The sequence below is a fragment of the Festucalex cinctus genome, chromosome 1 (genome assembly GCF_051991245.1).
Source record: "Festucalex cinctus isolate MCC-2025b chromosome 1, RoL_Fcin_1.0, whole genome shotgun sequence".
In the NCBI taxonomy this organism is placed as follows: domain Eukaryota; kingdom Metazoa; phylum Chordata; class Actinopteri; order Syngnathiformes; family Syngnathidae; genus Festucalex; species Festucalex cinctus.
The window spans coordinates 3,553,795-3,576,054 of record NC_135411.1 but is presented as its reverse complement, the minus strand read 5'-3'; the positions used below and the strand labels follow the sequence as shown (position 1 = coordinate 3,576,054).

Sequence of the window (22,260 nt, the reverse complement as noted above, 5' to 3'; positions counted from 1 at the left end):
TTTTTTTAAAGAGAGATGCTGCAACACTTCATTTCATTGCACAGCCCCAGGAGATCATCACATGGAGGACCAAAACTGACCAAATTCAAAATAAATAAATGAATAAAAGTCAAATTCTAAATGGATAAAAAAAATATCGTGTTTTTGTATCATTTTTTTTTTATTTTGTTTTGCAGCAACTGGTCAAAATGGCTTTACATGTCCTATCTTGATCATTAAAATTAGAATATAAATGAAAAAACAACATATGATGAACTAAAAAGCATTTATAATAAAGTAAAAATCATACCAAAATGAAAAAAAATATATATACTGTGCTGTATAATAAGTATATTTAAAACAAAAAAAAAACATACTTTTAATGGAAAAAAAATGAACGTAAATAAAAAAAGAACATGATGAATGTAAATGAAAAAGAACATATCAACAAAAAAGTATTTATAATAAACCAAAAATCATACCAAAATGAAAAAAAACATAATAAATGAAAAAATATATACTGTGCTGTATAATAAATATATATTAAAAAAACAAACAAACATACTTTTAATGGAAACAAAAATGAACGTAAATAAAAAAAGAACATATATGATGAACCAAAAAGTATTTATAATAAACTAAAAATCATACCAAAATGGAAAAAAAGATAATAAATGAAAAAAAATATACTGTGCTGTATAATAAGAATATTTTTAAAAAACATGTTTTCAATGGAAAAAATTAACATAATTGAAAAAAGAACATATATGATGAATGAAAAAGATTTATAAAGTAAGAATCATACCAAAATGAAAAAAAAACATAAAAAAACATCTATTTTTTTTATGTATTTTTCTATTTATTTTTGTAAATAATTTTTTACAAATTAATATATAATTTAATATAATATATCATTTAATTTTTTTTGAATCATTTTTAATAATTTTTTTTGTTCTTCAATTTATTTTTACTTTTATTTACTCATCTAACCCTTAACCTTAATTATATTCCATTTACATATTTGTTTTATTTTATTTATTTATTTTTCTAACATCCGTTTTTATTTCCACTTTTAGTAATTTTATTATTACTTTTTTATTTTTTTATTTTGGCATTTTTTGGTACTCCATATAATAATGGCTGCTAAAGGCTTTGTTTTAGTTTTATTTTTTTTATTACTTTTAGCATTGGTATTTGTTTTTAATATGGAGTATTTGTCTACTGCAAGATAAAAAAAAACCACATCATGCCAGTTGCACATCCCTGTTTTGCACCAATAGCAAAATAAAAAACATTTCAAATCAATCGTGTGATATTAGTTGACCGAAATAATCTCAAATGTCATCCAAATGAGAACAAAGCAACAAGGTGGAGTCTTCATCCTGATTGTCTTGCAGGATCGACATGATTCTGGCCCCCGGGGCCCCCCTCACCCCCAAACAGAAGAAAGCCGTCAAGCCGCCCTTTAATTACACCAACAGCCAGTCGCCCAGGTGCCCCCCCGACCTCAATTTCACATCCGAGCACCAGCGCGAGGTCAAAGGTCATCAACGTGTGTGCGTGCGTGTGTTCCAGGCACGAATCCTTCCTGTCCAAACCCTCGTCCATGGCGGAAGCCGAGGACCAAAGCATGATGGGAAGATTTGTGCGTGTGGAGAGGCAGGTGAGCAGGCGGAAAATGCGTGAGCAAGTTTTGATAGCAATAGAACACAATATTCTGCGGGCCTTGCAAAATCCGTTCAAATCCAGGAAAACAGTCGGGAGGGAAGACGGTTGCTTGTGTCAAAATGGCTGTCAGTCAACGAGTTAACTCATTCACTCGCCGCCATTTTCACATTTCGCAATCCCGTTGGCTCCCGGCTGTTTTACTGAATTTTGACTGATTTTGCAAGGCCCACAGAATATTGTCTTCAATTACTATAAAAACATGGAACCTATCAAAAGAAAGATTAAAGTCTCTTCTTTCATCAGGAAAAAAAAAGTATGTTTCTATCTGTTTCCGTTTTGCAGCAATTAGCATTAGAAGAGAGCTAAGTTTCATCAGTTTCAAAAATCTATTCAAAATTGTAAGTAATTGAGCTTTTTTTCTACATGGCCCTGGTTGATCTCCTTTGCTCTGCTGCCACCTGCTGGCCGTTTATGTAATAACTACCATTTCTGCAACCGTTCTTTGCAGTTGAGAGGCTGCATCAAAGCCTTCTGTATGCTCTAGTATAAAAAAAACACACAAAAAAAACGTATAAATACGTCTTTGGGACATTAGAACATTAAAAAAAAACGTATTTATACGTTATTGGGAGCAAATGAGTTAATTACGCCGTCATCGTATGATACGGCAGAAGCCTCCGACGGCAGCGGCGAGCTAGCGGCTAGCTGTTAGCATGACCAACGAGTGCCTGGCTGCCGACTGGTAAGTAAGTTGCTTCCATGATGAATCATTTTTTTCCCCCCGCCGGTTTCAGGTGGAGGACATGGAGAAGAAGTTGGACTTCCTGGTGGACATGCACATTCAGCACAGCGAGCACCTGCAGGTGGACTCGGCGGGCGCCGCCCACATGACCCTGTCTACACCCGGCCACCCCCCAGCGGGCGGAGACGTCCGCCGGCTCTTCCTCAATTGCGGCGGCGGGAAGGGCCACGCCTACGCGGCCCGCCCCACCGTGCTGCCCATCAGCTCTCTGCAGGACTTGTCCGGGGGTTGCGGCAGGACCACGGGGGGTCGGCGCGGGGGCGACTCGCCGCTCTCGCTGCTGTCGGTCAACCACGAGGAGCTGGAGCGCTCGCCCAGCGGCTTCAGCTTCTCCGGCGGCGAGCGCGACGGCGAGGAGGCGGCGGCGGCGGCGGCCGGGGACCGCCCCAAGGAGGAGGGCGGCCGGACCCGACCCAGACCCAGGCCCGTCTACCTGGCCGAGGGCGAGACGGACACGGACACGGACCCCTTCACGCCCAGCGGGGGGCCGCTGCCCCTCTCCTCCACGGGGGAGGGGCTTGGTGAGGCCGTGTGGAGTACGCCGCCCTGAGTCGTGCCCGCCCCCTTTAAGCCAAGCCACGCCTCCACACTTGAAGCCCCGCCCCCTCCGAGGATGCCCGCCGCCTCCGCGCCGGTGATGTCGTCCGTAGGGTTGCAAACAGGTGGAAAAATGTGCGAAAAATTCTCAACAGTTTACGGTAATGCTAACATTTTCCAATGAAAACTTTATTTTATTTTATTTTTTGTAAATTCCTAGTTTGTTCATTGTTCAGGATTCCCGACAAGAGATTTTGCAACTCGAGTGATGGGTGATGTCATCGGTGATGTCATCGGCGCGGGTGGGACTGCGCGGAAGGAAACTTTACGCCGCTGCATGTGACGCATGCTCGCTAGCGTCGATGCCGGGAAAGTGCTGGATGACGCTCACACCTGCTATGCCATTTCAAAAAAAAATAAAAAATTAAAATCATAAACACATTATACACGTCACACATACGTACACTACACGTATCGACGGCGCATCCGGAAAGTATTCACAGCATTCCATCCATTATTTTTTGCACAAAAGTATCGAAAAGTGAAACATTGCAAACAATTTGACTTTAAAAAAAAATTTTACCACATAAAAAAAAAAAAAAAAAAAAAAAAGTCATCATCAGACTGAATTTTTTTTGCTTTGACTTGTGGAGTGTTGACTTGAGATACGAGTGCTGTGTGGTAACTTGAACTCAAGTTTACTCTAAAACTAGACTAAGTGCAATTTCTCTAGAAATTGCATGGGAAAAAAAGCTGAATGCTAATATTTTTGAAATTATAACCTCCTGGTTACTGGACAATGCGCTTTACCAACTGTGCCACCGGGCAGTATCAGACAACCGCTAATGGTGATAAGTTATATGTATGGAAGTGGGCGTGGAAAGCGATACTTAAAAAAGTTCAATGTCTGTCCTATTGAAAATGAATGGGGGAAAAAAGTTTAAAGTAAAACGTTAAATTTAGCAAATACTTTAAGTCATGTGGAATCAGACGATACATAGCCCAATTTGAACAATGTAAATTGGAAATATCACGTGGGAGTTGTTGCGCGGCAGAAAAGTTCGGAGAATAAAAATCGCAATAACATGCGGGAATGCTTCAGCATTCCCACAACTAGACTAAGTGCAATTTCTGGAGAAATTGCGTGGGAATGCTGAATGCAAATTGAGAGAGAAATGATGAAATTAGAACCTCCTGGTTACTGGACAATGCGCTTTACCAGCGGTGCCACCGAGCACTATCACACCTAGTAAAGATGTCAAACTACCTAAAGAAAGGCACGGCTAGCTTAATCCTAATGCTACCGCTAATTAGCATTAGTGATAGACCGATTTCCCTCGTTTTCCGCTGGTGTTCGGTTCCAAAAATTACCCGTATTAAATGAAATCGGTGAAGTAGTTAGCTTTATGTTTTACATTTATTCTAAATCAGGGGTGTCAAACTCATATTAGCTCAGGGGCCGCATGGAAGAAAATATATTACCAAGTGGGCCACATCGGTAAAATAACGGTATATAACTTATATACGATTACCGTCATTTATACGCAGATTTTCGTGGACCAGCCCTAAATTACAGAACTCAAGTGTAATTATGTTGTTCCGAAGAATAACACAAATGCTAATGGAACGCGGCAACACTTTCCCGGTATACGTTCTGGACGTGTTAAATCGACCTGTTTTGCATATATATATTGTATGCATTCCCAGAATGCATTGCCTGGCGTATTTAATGACGTTATAAGGACGCTAATCCTTGTCATATCGATTTTTGTTAACAGTAATTGAATTTGTGTCGTATTTAACACATTTATGTTGGTCTATGATTTACAATAATAATAATAACAATTAAACAAACCATAACTTTTAAGTTGTGTGAAAAAAATGACATCCAGGACAATTCCCCCGTACGTTGCATTGCTTGTCTGAGGACTGCTTGTGAAATTACAAATTTTATATATTTTAATTGTGGCTGGCTGATTAATTAGTCCGACATTACAATGTTATTTATTTATTTTATTTTATTTTTTACTTTACAAAATCATCTCGCGGGCCGGATTAAACCCCTTTGCGGGCCTGATCCGGCCCGCGGGCCTTATGTTTGACACCCCTATTCTAAATGTTTTAAGGCTCAGACTGAAAAACAAATCCCGACGAATTCGCTATGTTGTTGTCAAAGTGCCAAATATCGGCACCGATAATCGACCCGGCTAATAATCGGTATATGCCATACTTTTTTTACGTAGTTTTTTAAATTTGAAGTAACCACTTGTGTGAAAACGGTTCGGCATGTGAAAACTTCCCGGATGCGCACAACACATATAACACACATGTACATGTATGTACACTTTTCCGTTTGCATGGATTGCATGCTAGGACGCCATCTAGTGGCCATACGCAACCAAAAGAGTCACGTGTGTGCACGCGTGTGCGTTTTTTTTGTCGTCCGTCCGTCACGCCGCCCACAAAGTGGGCGGTACTTCACTGTCACATGACTTTGCTTCGTGATTGACATCCCATCAAGTGTCAATCAGTCCGACGTGCCAAACTACACTTTGATTGGTCCTGATTGGGCGGCGTCGCTATGACAACAAGCCATCGTCTTTAACTCTTTACAGATACGACCAAAAAAAAAAAAAAAAGAAAATCAGTGAAATAAATTCCGTTTTTTGTGGAGATTTTCTAACGCTGAAAAAGTCTTTTCTAAAAGTCTTGTTGTCATGTGATCTGCCGGCCGCGTGCTCATTGGCTGCGGCGTTTGACGCTCTCGCTCGTTTCCAGGGCAACCGGCGACAAGCTTTTTTTTTCCTTTTTTTTTTTCTTTTTTTTGCGCTAACGACATTGACAGGAAGTCAGAGGCGGGTCCTCACTCGGGAGCCTTCATCATTATCATCATCTTCATCAAGCTAATAATAGTCAATTCGAATAAGTAATCAAGTTAGCGGGCGTCTCATTATTGTAACACAAATGGATGTTTGCAAATATAATAACGCAGCTTTGCAGTACGTTTGCGCTGATTATTTCTGACATGAATCGACGCGAATCGCTTTGGATTGTATTACTCTGCACTCCTTTCCACGTAATAATCGTAATTGCCGCGATTGCCGGCTGCCTTCACGTGCGAATGAGCGCAAGCGGCGTGACTTGCCTGTATTCCTCTTGCGCAATCACATGTACTCTTTTGATACTTAGATGTAAGATTTCAACAGCAACAACAAAGACGCGTTGGAGGGCGTGTTTGACGACACGGGGTTGACGACACGCGTGACGAAACATTTGACATGTTGACGGACAGGTGTGATGATGACGCACGTCGTGACACGTTTGATGACACGCTTCATGTTTGGTGACGCGTCCATGCAAACGTTTGCTGACGTGACGTGTTTGATGGCGTGTTGAAGGAGGCGTTTGACACAATTAACGACACGCGTAACGACACGTTTCACGACGACATGTTTGACGCGTTTATTGACGTGTTTGCCAACATGTTTGTTGGCGTTTTTAAGGACATATATCGAGACATCTTTCGTAACATGACATTTTTGTCAAGACACGTTTGATTATGTGACATGTTTGTGACACATTTGGCGAGAGGGTTAACGACATGTTTCATCACATGACATGTTTGATGACATTTACCGAAATGTGTCGTGACATGTTTATGGAAACGTTTAGTGACGGGACCGTTTGATGACATGCTTGGTTTGGCACATTTGACGACATGCTTAACCATGTTTGATGACGTGTTTAACGACATGTTTCATCACATGACATGTTTGATGACATTTACAGAAATGTGTCTTGACATGTTTATGGAAATGTTTGATGACGGGAACATTTGACGACATGCTTAACTCATTGACTGCCATTGACGGAAAAAGACGTCAAATAATGCATTTTTGCTGGGCTGGCAGTGAATGTGTTAAACACAATGTGCCAATATATTTTGTGATTATATTGCAGCATCCTCTTTTCCTTTTTTTTTTTTTTTTTTTTTTTTTTTAAGGCAAATGTTTAAAAATCCATCAATTTTGGTTACATCTCATCTTAAGTCATTGACTGCCATTGACGGAAAAAAACGTCAAATAATGCATTTTTGCTGGGCTGGCAGTGAATGTGTTAACCACATGTTACATGTTTGATGACATGTTTATGACATGTTTGATGACATTGACAGAAATGTTTCATGACATGTTTATGGAAACGTTTAATGTTGGGACGGTTTGATGCCATGCTGAAGGAGGCGCGTGACACATTTGACGACATGCTGAAGCACATGTTTGATGACATGACATGTTTAATGGCATGTTTATGACATGTTTGATGACATTTACAGAAATGTGTCTTGACATGTTTATGGAAATGTTTGATGACGGGAACGTTTGATGACATGCTTAACCACATGTTACATGTTTGATGACATGTTTATGACATGTTTGATGACATTGACAGAAATGTTTCATGTTTCATGACATGTTTATGGAAATGTTTGCTGACGGGACCGTGACATGTTTAGTTTGGCACATTTGACGACAAGCTTACCCACGTTTTCGATGACGTGTTTAACGACATGTTTCATCACATGACATGTTTGATGACATTTACAGAAATGTGTCTTGACATGTTTATGGAAATGTTTGATGACGGGACCGTTTGATGACATGCTTGGTTTAACACATTTGACGACATGTTTCATCACATGACATGTTTGATGACATGTTTATGACATGTTTGATGACATTGACAGAAATGTGTCGTGACATTTCTATGGAAATGTTTGCTGACGGGACCGTGACATGTTTAGTTTGACAGATTTGACGACATGCTTAACCACGTTTGATGACATGTTTAACGACATGTTTCATGACATGACGTGTTTAACTCATTTGCTCCCAAAGACGTATTTATACGTTTTTTGTTTATTGTTTTGTTTTTTTGTGCTAGAGCATATAGAAGGCTTTGATGCAGTCTCTGAACTGAAAAGAATGCTTGAATCAAAGGTAGTTATTACAAAAACGGCCAGCAGGTGGCAGCAGAGTATAAGAGATCAACCGGGGCCATGTTGCAAAAAACTCTTTTCCCCACTGTATTAAACAGATTCGTGAATAATGGTTAAACTTAGCTACATTCCAATGCTAATTGCTGCAAAACGGAAACATAAAAATATACTTTTTTTTTTTCCTAATGAAAGAAGAGATGCTAAATCTTCTTTTGGTAGGTTCCATGTTTTTATAACAAATAGAACACAATATTCTGTGGGCCTTGCAAAATCAGTCAAAATGCAGTAAAACAGCTGGGAGTGAATGAGTTAATGACATGTTTCATGATATTCACAGAAATGTTTCGTATGTTTATGGAAATGTTTGATGACGAACCGGTTTGATGACATGCCGAAAGAGTTTGACACATTTGACGACATGCTTAAGCACGTTTGATGACATGTTTATGACATGTTTGATGACATTTTGTCAACATGTGCCCTGACATGTTTACGGTCATGTTTGATCATCTGACATGTTTCATGACACATTTGATGAGATTTCACGACATGACATGTTTGATAAAATGTTGAAGGAAATCTAGTGACGTGTTTGACAACATGTTTGATGGGCGTTCTTATGACTCTCCCGACTAACATGTTTCATGACACAATTGATTGCACGTTCGTTGACACGTTTAAAGTCACGTTGGCGGACAAAGACGGCGTATATTGTACAATCAAGGCGGTGGCTCTAAATGGGAGCCCTGTGGGACACCTGCAGTTGTATTACATCATCATCAGCTGATCGCTTAACACCGTGTCACATGATCGACTCATTCAAATGGTTTAGACGTCGAGGAAACAAAAAAAACGCTCTTGAACGAATGTCTTCTGCTGAGCCTTTTCATTTGTGTCCGTTCATTTCAATCAATGACATTTTGAGTACACGTGAACACATGAATGTTTGTTGACGCCTCATTTTTGGTGTACTTAACAGCGGGAAAAAAAAAGTCTTTTGTCGTCACAAAATTGTTCCCTCGACGTTTACTTGCTTCGGGTTCACTAATTCGATGAAAATGGTCGTCCTCATTTGAATATTCATGAGGCGCTTTCGTCGCCCTCATTTGAATATTTACGAGGCGCTTTGTATGTGTTGCGCAAACGAAGCGAATGTGACTCCCTTGAAGGTTGAGAAGTCCCGCCCCTCTCTCTGATTGGTTCCCTGCTGATTGACACTTCCTGTTCTTGTTGTTTGGACGAGCACACACAAACGAGTTCTTGCTGGACGACAAAAAGTCCAAATTGTATTATTCACACACACTCAAAAAAAAAAAAAAAAAAAAAAAGCCATAAAATATTCAAGGCGTGTTTATGTGCGTGCGTGCGTGCGGTTGTCGTTGTCAGTCGTGATCGTAAGTTGAATCTTTTTGGACCTTTTGATTGCTAACCAATGATTTGTGCCTTGGCCTTTTCACATTCATTCTTTTCTTTTTTTTTTTGCGTGTTTTGGTTTTTTCGTGCGGCGGCGGCGGCCGCCAAGTCGCATCACAACTCAAGTGTACATACACAAGAAACATTTTCAATAACGACATTATAATCCGCTGCGCGTATCTACTCTTGACTGCCAGTAAACAATGCTAAGCTAAGCTAAGCTAACATACGCTAAGATACCAACCACGATATATACCGTCTTATTTAGCTTCTCGCGTGCATGCGAACGTGCACGAGGATACGACTCGTCCGTTGCTATGACGACGGGGGAACTTTTTTTTTGTTTTGTTTTGTTTTTTGTGCCAAAGGCGACGACGGCGTTTCCTATGGAGGACCAAAACTGCCAAAATTCAAAATAAATACATGACTAAAAGTGAAAATAAAAATGGATATATAAATACAATTCAAAAATTATATAGAAAAAATAAATATAAATGGTAATAAAGAGCAAAATCATATATATATATATATATATATTAGGGATGTAATGATACCAGCAATATCTTGATATTGTGATATTAAAAACTGCCACAATATATCGGCTTCGTCATGTCACGATATTAAAAGCAGAACATCTGTTTAAAAAAATAAATAAAAAGTTGGGTTGATTTCCATTTGTGCAGTTGTAGCACCCTCTGGTGGCTAGTTTTTTAGTGCAGTTTAATTTTCACAAGGCATGTTTTGCCCTTCTATGTTTAAAATCATGTTTAAAATATGTTTAAAATAAAAAAAATATATGTATATTATATGTATATATTTTTTATGTAATATTTTTTTTTTTTTTTTTTTTTTTTTTTTTTTTTTTTTTTTTTTACAATATTGTGACCTTTTGTATTGCCAACCTCCTCACCATATCGTGATAATTATCGTATCATGATGTTTGGATATTGTTACATCCCTAATAAAATCGCTCGACCAATGACAGTGCGGTTTGCAACGGTGTCGTCCAACCCAAGGCCCGCTTAGGACCGCCCCCTCATTTGAATAACATTTCCACTCGGCAGTACGGACCAAAACTGCTAAAATTCAAAATAAATAAATAGATAAATAAATAAACAATCAATCAATCAATAAATAAATAAATGACTAAAAGTGAAAATAAAAATGGATATTAAAAAATATAATTCAAAAATTTAATACAAATGTGTTTATGTATATAAATATTTTTTGCTCTTTTGATTGCCATTTATACTTTTTTTTTTTTTTTTTTTTTTACATAATTTTCAAATTACATTTTTTTAAGATTCAATTTTTTTTCACTTTTAGTCATTGATTTATTTTGAAATTTGGCAGTCCTCCATAGTTTCCCAGCTAGCTAGCGCGAGCGCTAGCGTGCGGCAGGCTAACGCGCTGGCGAGCTAGCGCGGCCGTTTTGGCGGGAAATGAGCGACTTGGCGGCGGCTCGTCTCGTCTCGTCTCGTCTCGTTTCAAGACAAAGAAGTGACCTTCACGTGTCCCCCGCAAAAACATCTTCGTGTTCATCCGATGCAAATATGCAAATTCTCGTCGTTATTATGACGATCACTTGTTTTTTGTTTGTTTTTTGTTTGTTTTGTTTTTTAACTCAAGTGCACCACTTATTAACAATAAAACACTCAAGTGACAACAAGCGTGTATCTTCTTCTTGTTGGGACGCGAACATACGCACGAACATCCCCCCCCCCTCCCCCCTCCCTAACAGGTCCAATCAGCTTGCGGTTGTGGACTCAGGTGACACTTCTGGCTCAGTGAGAGCCACAACTTGGTCGGGTTGCGTTCGCTCCACTTCGATGTGAGTCCGCTTTGGATCCGTTTAACGTGAGTCCATTTTGCTCTTTATTTGTTTATTTGTTTATTGAACATATAAAACAGCAACAGAAATACTGAGATGAAAATAAAAATATGAATTCAATTCAATGTATTTCATTCCTTGAAAAAAAAAAATGTAAAGGGACAGAAAGAAGTCAAACTTATGTTATTATCCGCACCAAATCAACAACAACAAAATAATCAACACAAAGTAAAATGACAGCGAGCGGTCAAGACGCCTTCAATATAACAATTTTATATAATTGTGCTGTATATATTTTTCCAGTAATTCAGCTTTTGTCAAGTTTTTAAAAAGATACAAGATAGACTGAGATGATTTTTTTTTAGAATCCAAATTGTGAGTTGAAATACATCCTTCGTTTAGTTTTCTTTGATATTTCGTTTTGTTGCATTTGTTGTTAGCGTGTTGCATTCACTTGAAGAAAAAATAATAATTTTTTGGGGAAGCTTTGATTTTTTGAGTAATTTTTTAGTTTTTAAAAAAAATACTTTTTCTGTTTGACTGTATATTTTTTTCTGTCATAAAAAAATATTCAGACGAACAGGAGGAAAAATAATCAGAAAAACAGGAGAAAAAAAATATTTAAAAAAAACTGAAAAACATTCTTCCAAAATCAGAAAAAAAATACATAAAAATATTCCATAAAACAGAGCACCAACTTCTGTTTTTCAGAGTATTTTGTTTTATTTATTTATTTATTTTACCTCTGAACTCCAAGTGACCTATTGCACACCACTGACCTGTATATATGACTGGATAGCCAATAGCGCATACACACAACTGCAAGCTGTTGAAGTCACTGGGCGGCCATCTTGTTACCACCACCTCGCGAGCAGACTACTGTATCAACTATACGCTGTATACTTTATTCAGTAGTGGGAGTAACAAGATGGCCGCCCTGTGGCTTCAACGGCTTGCACTGGCTTGTATGGGCTATCCAGTCGTATATACAGGTCAGTGGTCTGCAATAGGTCACCTGGAGTTATTTTATTATTTTAGATCAACTTTGGTTCCGATTGCATGTGTCAGTCCACATCGTGACGTCATCAGAATCGGACTGGTGGGCGGAGCTTCGACATGAGGCTCATCATTTGTGTTTGTTTCCTCTCCATCTTCCTCCTCCTCCTCCTCCACTTCCAACAAGGTAACAAGCCCAACCATCGGCAAATCATTTTTCAGATGTCATTAAAAGGAAAAAAAAAAAAAAAAAGTACATTTCAAGTAAGTTTCAACTTGTTCAGACAGCACACGGTGTGAAGAGATGAGCAAGAGATACGTCAACTTGACAGGTATTCATGTATGCATGCCACAGCAACAGGTGGCGCTATAACCTGTAGCTGGCGGTGAGCAGTACAAAAAAAACCACACTTCAATATATCGGCAAACATTTTTCCCTTGCCAGAAATCCCAACCGACGCCATCGACCTGACGCCGTTGGTCAACAACTTGATCAGCTCCAGCCAATCACGTATGTTCGCCTCGTCATGTGACCTGAAAACACTACTTCCTGTCTCACTCACTTTATTTTGTCTTCTTGCTCATTCATTGAGATTTCAAACTTTTATGTAGTTCAAGGTTTGTTTGTTTGTTTTTTTAACAAAAGATAAAAATTTATTTTATTTTTACATTTTTATTTTCAATTTTATTCTTTAGGACTTTTTTAAAAATAAAGGCTAAGTAACAGGTTCAAAGTAGGGTGCGGGTTTCAAATTTGGGTTAGCATTTCAAAGTAGGTTTTGAAAGTACTGTCTAGTTCAATGTAGGGTTTCAAAGTAACGTGTTAAATTAGGGTTAGGGTTTTAAAGTGCGGTACCAAGGAAGGGTTGGAATTTCAAAGTAGGGTTTCAAACAGTGGTTAGGGTTTCAAAGTCAAATTTAGACGTAGAGTTAAGGTTTAAAAGTAGGGTTTCAAATTAGGTTTAGGGTTTCCACGTAGACTGTCAAACATGGATTAGGGTTACACAATAAGAATTTTGTTTTGTCTCTTTTGTTTCAATTTGGGTCGGCCTGATTCATGCTTACATTTGGTCCGTTTCCAGTTTTCGTTGCAATTCAGACTTTTTGTCTACTTCCTGTCTAATCGAGACTTTTATTTCATCTACTTCCTGTCTATTCGAGACTTTTATTTTGTCTACTTCCTGTCTATTCGAGACTTTTATTTTGTCTACTTCCTGTCTAATCGAGGCTTTTATTTCATCTACTTCCTGTCTATTCGAGACTTTTATTTTGTCTACTTCCTGTCTAATCGAGACTTTTATTTTTTTATTTTTTTAATATTTATTTATTTTCTGTGTTTCCTGTCTAATCAAGGCTTTTATTTTGTCTACTTCCTGTCTAATCGAGACTTTTATTTTTTTATTTTTTGAATATTTATTTATTTTGTGTGTTTCCTGTGAAATCGAGGCTTTTATTTCGTCTACTGCCTGTCTAATCGAGGCTTTTATTTTGTCTACTTCCTGTCTAGTTGAGGCTTTTATTTTGTCTACTTCCTGTCTAATCGAGACTTTTATTTATTTTACTTTTTAATTTATTTTTATTTTTATTTTATTTTTTTTATTTTTTTTATTTATTTATTTTGTCTGTTTCCTGTCTAATCAAGGCTTTTATTTTGTCTAGTTCCTGTCTAGTCGAGGCTTTTATTTCATCTACTTCCTGTCTAGTCGAGGCTTTTATTTTTTTCTACTGCTCGTCTAATCGACGCTTTTATTTTGTCTACTTCCTTTCTAGTAGAGGCTTTTATTTTGTCTACTTCCTGTCTAATCGAGACTCTTATTTTGTCTACTTCCTGTCTAGTCGAAGCTTTTATTTTGTCTACATCCTGTCTAATCGAGACTCTTATTTTGTCTACTTCCTGTCTAGTCGAAGCTTTTATTTTGTCTACATCCTGTCTAACCGAGACTTTTATTTTGTGTACTTCCTGCCAGGTCCCCAGACGCTTTTCTCTCTGCTGACCGTGACGTCATTCAGCCCGCTGTCGCTGCACAAACTGACGCTGCTCGTCTACAACAGTACAGTCAACCGCCAATATTATTTTCATTGATTTGGGGGTTTTTTTGTGTATTTTTTGGATGCATTCGTTTATTATTCTTGTGTAGTTTCTAGCAGTGAAAAAGTGGACGCGCACGTGTTGCGGAAACGTTTGTGTTACTGCGTCACAAACGACACCAACGATTTGACAGGTGTGTGAAAGCGAAAAAAAAAAATTTTTTAAATCAAATCAATAATGTACGTGAAAGCCACCTTTCAAATGTGTTTGCAAATAAATGACATGATTGCGTTGACAGACTTTACAGTTCTTCTCTTGGACGTCATGAAAAACTCGTCAAGTTCTCTGCACGAAGTTTTCAAGTCGTCGTCCATCCTCTCAGGTGTGTGCGCGCGTGCGTTATTGCCACACCAAATATCATAATATCATGTGTGTGTGTGTGTTTTTGTTCGTGTGTCAGTGAGCCAGAAGAACAACTCGGACTGTATTTACATTTGTGTGATGGCGGGCAACAAGGGTAACGTACCTTCATCTCATTTATGCATCACTTTATGACTGAATGCATATTAATATGATTGATGAACGTCAATGGAAATGCGTGCGTGCGTGCGTGCGTGCGTGCGTGCGTGCGTGCAGGCCCCGCCTTGTGGGAGGTGAGTGACGTCACAGCCATCTTCAACACGACCATCGTTGAAGGACCACTCAAAGGTTTGTAACAATATTGTATGAAAATGTCATTGTTGATGTGATACGGATGAAATCAAACCTGATCGTCAGGTGACAGTAAGAGAAAAAGACCAGCAGGTGGCAGCATTCTCACATCAACAAACCTTCCAATTCATTTGATTTTTGGAATCTGAAGGCCGATAAAGACAAACGGAGCCGATTTGGGGTTTTCATCAGGAATTGTTGACAAAAGATGTTGACAGTCACTTTTTACTTGTCGTAAACGCATTTGGAACATATTCAAACAATTTTTCACTGCAAAGATCTTTTGAAACGTTTTACAAACCCTCACAAAAAAAAAAGCCCAAATGGGCTCCATTCACATGCATTTCACTCAATGAGATGCAGGGAATTTTTCATTTAGGGATCTATTTAAATTTTCACTTTTTAAAAAATAGGAGCTCCCGACACATTTTATTTAAAAAAAATAAAAATAAAAAATATTATTATTACAGTTGAAATTTTTAGGGATCTATTTACTTGTTTTTTAAATGTTATTATTTTTTTTTGTAATTTAGCTTAACATATGCTAATGATCTTGGAATTTTTTGTTATATTTTTTAACCAAAAGATTTTTTCCAATTTTACTGCAAATGAATATCGGCTTGGAATATCAGTTATCGGCCTCCTTGACTACTAATAATCGGTATTGGCCTTGAAAAAAAACATCTATCACTAACTAATTCATGGTAGGCCAATTTCCTGACTTAACCGTCGTTATATACGCATACAATATTTTATTCTTAATAACATAAAATATACATATTATTGACAGGTCACGTGTGTTGTTTTGCGTAGTTTGTACGAGTAGATACATTTTTTTGTATTTATTCATGGGTTTATGTTGTTATCATTTTACAGCTAATTTCTGTGTTTGATGAACTGACCTGTATAAATGGCTGGATATCACTGGGCGGCCATCTTGTTACTCACACCTCGTGACCAGACTACTGTATAAACTATAAGATGACACATATACAGCTCATAAGCATTTAGTAGTTGGGGGGGGGGGTTGTGCCGGGGTGCTCACTATTTTTGTAACAAGTAAAAAAAATATATATATATATATTAGTGTTTGATGTTTCAGAGTGGCATCAGGTGTGGTCGGACCCGAGTGTGGTGATGACGTCATCGGCAGCAGCAAACTTGGAGCTCAGCAGAGTTCATTCGAGTGCGCAAGGTAACCTGCCGCCCGTCGCGTCGCGTCGCCTCAGCCACGCTCGTCACACGTGTGCTCGTTTGTGCCACTCAAGTGTCGCCGGCGCAGCCGGCCGTGCCCGCCCAGACGGCGCCGCCAACGCAACGGCAACCGCAACACGTCCAGCCAGAACTGGGGCAAGGGCGGGGGCGCCATCAGGGACGAGAGCAGCAACAACAACCAGAAGAAGAAGAACTTAAACAAGAACCGCATCCAGAAAAGCAGCAGGAGAAATATCAACAACAGGAACAGGAAGAAGGACATAGGCAAGAACCGGTACATGGAGAAAACCAAGCACAAAAACAACAAGGACAGGAAGAGGAACAAGTACAGAGACCAGGACAGGAACAAGAACTGCGACAAGAACAGGAACAAGGACCAAGACAGGAACAAGAACAGGAACACAGACAAAATTGGGATCAGGAAAGGGTACAAGGACGGGAACAAGAAGAGGAACAACCTCAAGAACAGGAATCGGGACAGGAACAAGAACAGGTACAAGAAGAAAACCAAGCACAAAAACAACAACAAGGACAGGACCAGCAACAAGAACACAGACCAGGACAGGAACAAGAAGAAGGACAATCTCAAGAACAGGAACAAGTACAGGTAGAAAAACAAGAATTGGGACAGGAACAAGAACAGGAACTAGAAGTACAAAACCAAGAACTAGATCTAGAAAAGCAACAGGATCAATATCAAGAGCAGGGACAAGAAAAGGAGCAGGGACAAGGACATAAACAAGAACATGTACCAGAAGAAAAGCAAGCACAAAAACAACAACAAGGACAGGAACAGCAACAAGAACATAGACCAGGACAGGAACAAGAACTGCGGCAAGAACAGGAGCAAGGACCAGGACAGGAACAAGTACAGGGACCCAGACAAAGTTGGGATCAGGAAATCGTACAAGGACAGGAACAAGAAGAGGGACAATCTCAAGAGCAGGAACAACTACAGGTAGAAGAACAAGAATTGGGACAGGAACAAGAACAGGAGCTAGAAGTACAAAAACAAGCACAAGATCCGGAAAAGCAACAGGAACAATTTCAAGAACATGTACAAGAAGAAAGCCGAGCACAAGAACAACAAGGACAGGAACAGCAACAAGAACATAGATCAGGACAGGAACAAGGACAGGAAAAGAAACAAGAACAGGATGAAGAATGGGGGCAAGGACAAAAATATGAAGATGAAGAAGAACAAGAATTGGAAGAGCAGCACAAAGAACGGGAAAAATATCAAGAACAGGAGCAGGAAAGGGTTGAGGAGCAGGAGCAGTATCATGAACAGAGACAAGAAGAAGAATTGGATGAGGAAAAACAACATGAAGAACAGGAGCAAGGACAGGGACAAGAAGAAAAACAAGCACCGGAACAGGAACGAGAACAAGGTGAGAAACGCGAGACGGAACGACAACAGGAACAGGGACAGGAACGTGAACAGGCGCTGGAACCAAGAACAGAGCAAGAACAGGAGCAAGGTCAAGGGTCCACCATCTTGTATCCTGTCCCATCATCAATCACGAGCACCAACGCACCTGCGCAACATGCAGGTAAAAGTGCGTGCGTGAGTTCAATGCAAATTCAAATTGTATCTAATTATTGGATTGATTGATTGATAAATAATTACGGAAGTGTATTTATTGCATTCACTTGAAAAAAAAAAAAGGTTTTCTGATTAATTTAATATTTTTTTTCTGTTATTAAAAAAAATATTCCGAAAAACAGGGGGAGAAAAAAAATATTCATAAAAACAGGAGGAAAAATTACTCTGTGAAACAAAGGGAAAAACATGATTTAAAAAAAATGGGAAAAAAATAAAATAAAAAATAAAATAATTTTTTTTTATGTATATTTATCTATTTTTTTTTTTACCTCTGAATTCCAAGTGACCTGTTGCTGACCACTGACCTGTATATATGACTGGATCGCCCATACATGCCTGTGCAAGCTGTTGAAGTCACAGGGCGGCCATCTTGCTCCTCCCATCTCGCTCGGAGACTACTGTATAAACTTATATGCTCTTTGTACAGATGAGACATATACATCTCATATAGGCATCTGTACGTATACCGTATAGTTTATACAGTAGTCTTCTCTCCAGTTGGGGGTAACAAGATGGCCGCCCTGTGACTTCAACGGCTTGCATTGGTGCGTATGGGCGATGAGCCATAGGCTATCCAGTCATATATACAGGTCAGTGGTCTGCAACAGGTCACTTGGAGTTCAGAGATTAAAAAAAAAAAATTACTACGAAAAATAGAAGTTGGTGCTCTGATTATTAAAAAAAAATATATATATAATTTAATTTTTTTTCCCCCTTTTTTCTGAATAATTTTCCCCCTGTTTTTTCTGAGTAATTTTTTATATAATAATTTTTTTTACCTGTTTTTCAGATTTTTTTTTCATGACAGAAAAAAAATTCTGAAAAACAGAAAAATTAGATATATATAATTATAATTATTATTATTTGTATTTTTATTTTTATTTTTTTTTTCTGAATGCAATACGCTTCCGTAGATGATCAATAGAATGTTTTTTGTTTTTGTGCTGAATGTTGAAGGTTGTCCATGGACGAAGGCTGAGGATGCGGTTGCCATGCCGACCGTCAGCGCCGGTAAGCTTCCGGCGTGTCTTCTGGAGCTCTGCAGGTTTTTCTCCGTCTGCGTGTGCGGACCGATCGCCACGCGCAACAGGTTAGCGCCGCCACACGAGGGCGCCAGCTCGCCTCCACTAGAATCCTCCACCTTCTTCTTCTTCTTCCTTTCTTCTTCTAATATTTCGTCATTTGCGACTCTTGCAACCTTGTGACTCGAATGACTTTTCTTTTTGGGACTCGTTTTTTTTTTTTTTTTTTTTTCCACATTTTGACTGACTTTTCTTTTTAGACTCTTTCCTGACTCCATCTCTGCTTTTCAAACATGTCGCGTTGAATCTAATAAACAATCTGATCATTCGCGCACGCGATCATGTCGGTTGTTTAGGTTGTGCGAGGGTGGCGGCAGCCGGCGGTACCGCAAGCGCGCCGACGAACTGTGCAGACGAGTCCAAAGAATCTCCTTCTCGGCCAGTAAGTCGAAACCACGCAAGCGCATATTGTCATTATTTTCACCTACTTGACACAACCAATCGAATGTAAATTGTCAATATTTTTTCAGCGAGTGAAAGATCCGCTTATGGAGGCCAGTCAGGCCACATGCGAAACCTTTTTTTTTTTTTCATTTAAAACGTACATTTTCATTTGAAATCACAAAAAAATCAAATAAAATCATTTTCATGTAAACTACAAATAAACAGCTGAATAACACAAAAACAATCAAAACAAATATTCTGGAAGCAGCATATGTAAATGATCCTACTTTTATTTTTGTCTTTCAGAATTGCTTGGTTTTATTGTAGTTGATGCTTTTATTTTGAAGGATACACACAAACCGGTAGGAAATGACGTGAGTATCCAACGAAGAAAAAAAAAACAGAAAAATTTAAAGTTAATAAGTAAATCACCAAACGATTCTTTAGCATCTGCTTGAGAAGGGAACGAGGTTCGTATGAAAGTCATGTTTATTGTTTTTAACGTCGCTATATTTCAAGTTGTTTGACTTTACTGCATAGTAAAACATTACCGTTTCCATCCACTAGAGTGTGCTAACGCACCTCGGTAAAGAACGCTGTGCCTCAAGCTTCTGTTTTATTTACTAAGAATCTGTATTTGTGTGGTTTTATTTTTGTTTTAAGTTATTGACAAACACTTTGTGTTGCTTTTAAAGCACGAAAGCTGCTGTACATAAAACAATTTGATTGATAAATAAGTCAACAATCAAGGACAAGGTTTGCTTGAGCAACATTTCCACACTTCCTGTTTGATATTCTTATTACCACGCCCACCCGCATGAGTCATGGTTTGGGGGCGTGGCTCAACGTGGGTGTGGACCTAAATGTTTGACTCCGCCCACACAGGTTCTCGGCACCTTTTACTTTGTTTATTTTTCCTTGGTGAATTTAATGATGGACTTTTTTTTTTTTTTTTTTTTTTTAACATCTTGTCACGTCACGCCGATGACGTCACGTTGCTGCTGCGTGTGCGTGTAGCAGTGAAGCAGACGTGTCTGATGAAGATGTGCGCGCGGCCGTGAGCGCGGGCGAGGAAGAAGAGGGAACACTGCAACTTTTCATCATCATCATCATCATCATCATCATCACATGGTTTATGACGTCATCAAATCGATTCTTCACATTCTCCATCTTGTTCTTACTATGAAATAATAATAAAAAAATGTGTCTGCTTTGTGGAACGCACGCATGCAACTCAGCATTAGCTCTCACACATCGCGTCCTCTATGAGTGTTTTTTCACTCTCACATTCAACTGAAATAGGCATGTGAGTGTATTACAAAAAATGTGAGAGAGGATTTCATCCGCGTCGTATGAGAGTCAATCCTGAAGTGTTGATGTAAGGTTATTTTAGTGAACAAAAACTAAAATTCAAAAATAAATTTTGTTAAAAAAAATAATAAAGTAAAAGCGGGAAAAAAAAGCACTGAAAACTTACTGAAATTACATTTTATGTTTCCAAAACAAACTATAACTAGACTAAGTGCAATTTATGTAGAAATTGCGTGGGAATGCTGAAAGCTGAATGCTAATAGCTGGATGCTAAGCTACAACGGAGCTATGTGACAGTAGGCCGCTATCTCATGAAAATGATACGGTCGACCACTGAACTGTATGGAATGCCTCATGAAACTAAGTACAATTTCTGTAGAAATTGCGTGGGAATGCTAATAGCTGAATGCTAATAGCTGGATGCTAAGCTGAATGCTTATGAAGTAAATTGAAATATAAACCAACTTGGTCGACTTTTATTCCCAGCCCTACCCATTTTTATTCTAAAAAGACATTTGTTCCCACTTTAAATCGAGTAAACTTTACAATTGAAAGAGTAAAATACTATTTTAAAAGAAAAAAAAAACAACACACATACCTTCAGTATGGAAGACAGCCACTCTACCAGTTGAGCTATGCGAGACTTGCTAGTTGCTAGTTAACATATTGCTGGTGTGTCCAAAAGGAGATAATAAAATGGAGGTACGAAGATTCCACCTGACCCCTGCAATAAATTGACACAGGAGTGGAATTGGTACGTGGTTGGGTTGGATTGGCTGTCGAACAACCGGAAGCTTCTGTGATCGTTCCTCAACTGTTGACTGTTTTTTGTTGTTGAATATTTACTCTCTTCAGAGTACAAAGTTAACTCTGTTGAGAGTCGACTGGGACCGAATATAGTCTTTTTTTTCGGAGTATAATTTACTCGACAACATTTACTGTGTCAATTGATGATCTGCGGAAAGTTGAAGTATCAACGCTACTTTCCTGCCACAGGGGGCGTGTTCAGAGAAATAGTCACGTGACGTCCGGATCTCGATAGACATATAATGATAATATAACCCGGGACCTTTTGTTTAAAAAGAAAAAAAATAAAATAAAAACTTTTGTTTACAGGGTGACACCATTCGTTCATGTCGAGGGTCCTATGTGACGTCATTGTTTAGGTTTCGCGCGTTGCGAGTGGCGAGAAACGACGTGTTTGACATGTAATTCAATACTTTTGCACATTTGGAGGAGGATTCAGGCGTACTTTTAAATGTATTCAAAATTACATTCGAACGTATTTGCCAGTCAAAATCGTAAACGTGCAATGGTGACAGACGACACAATAATTACACAATTAACCACACAATATGGCGCATCCAAAATGCAACAAGTGTATTTATTTAATATGCAGAATTGATTTTAAAAAAAACACCTATACATAGGAAATATTGTATTTGTTTGAAATAAAATAAGCAAGTAATAAACAAGTAAGTAATCATAAGCTAGGAAGCAAATGCCGCAACGAAGTGCAAAGAATCACTTCAGAAATTAAACTCATAATTACATCAATAACATAAAGCTACATTTTCAGATTTCCACCCCAAATTTCCGGTGTGATATCGCTGACTTTCCCAAGTGGCCCACATGGAAAGTAATCGTGCATTGAAAGGCAGAAAACATCTTTACAAAAATTCATACGTTCAACAAATACA

At 38.6% G+C, this 22,260-nt stretch overlaps 2 protein-coding genes across 6 annotated transcripts in view; both read left to right on the top strand.

Moving 5' to 3' along the window:
* kcnq3 (potassium voltage-gated channel, KQT-like subfamily, member 3) overlaps positions 1-9,319 on the top strand; it is a 57,436-nt gene extending 48,117 nt beyond the window's left edge. For 2 of the 4 annotated variants that reach the window (XM_077512033.1, XM_077512023.1), the window contains exons 14-16: positions 1,377-1,472; positions 1,555-1,642; positions 2,442-9,319. In XM_077512033.1, coding sequence (XP_077368159.1) covers positions 1,377-1,472; positions 1,555-1,642; positions 2,442-2,999 — 742 coding nt within the window. In that variant the 3' untranslated portion in view covers positions 3,000-9,319. The remainder of the gene's footprint in view (positions 1-1,376; positions 1,473-1,554; positions 1,643-2,441) is intronic. The other 2 variants (XR_013282228.1, XR_013282227.1) reach the window with 2 other exon arrangements.
* Positions 9,320-12,181: 2,862 nt separating this feature from the next.
* Positions 12,182-20,581, top strand: LOC144013334 (uncharacterized). Of its 2 annotated transcripts, XM_077512064.1 has the most exons (12): positions 12,182-12,554; positions 12,668-12,733; positions 14,190-14,273; positions 14,361-14,444; positions 14,550-14,633; positions 14,712-14,768; positions 14,888-14,959; positions 16,065-16,157; positions 16,231-17,730; positions 18,741-18,873; positions 19,162-19,247; positions 20,267-20,581. In XM_077512064.1, exons 1-12 carry the CDS (start codon positions 12,527-12,529, stop codon positions 20,308-20,310), a joined length of 2,331 nt encoding a protein of 776 aa, XP_077368190.1. In that variant the 5' UTR covers positions 12,182-12,526; the 3' UTR covers positions 20,311-20,581. The 2 variants fall into 2 exon arrangements, with proteins under 2 accessions (XP_077368190.1, XP_077368181.1); XM_077512055.1 differs by lacking the exon at positions 20,267-20,581 and having other exon boundaries at positions 19,162-19,836.
* Positions 20,582-22,260: the final 1,679 nt, after the last annotated feature.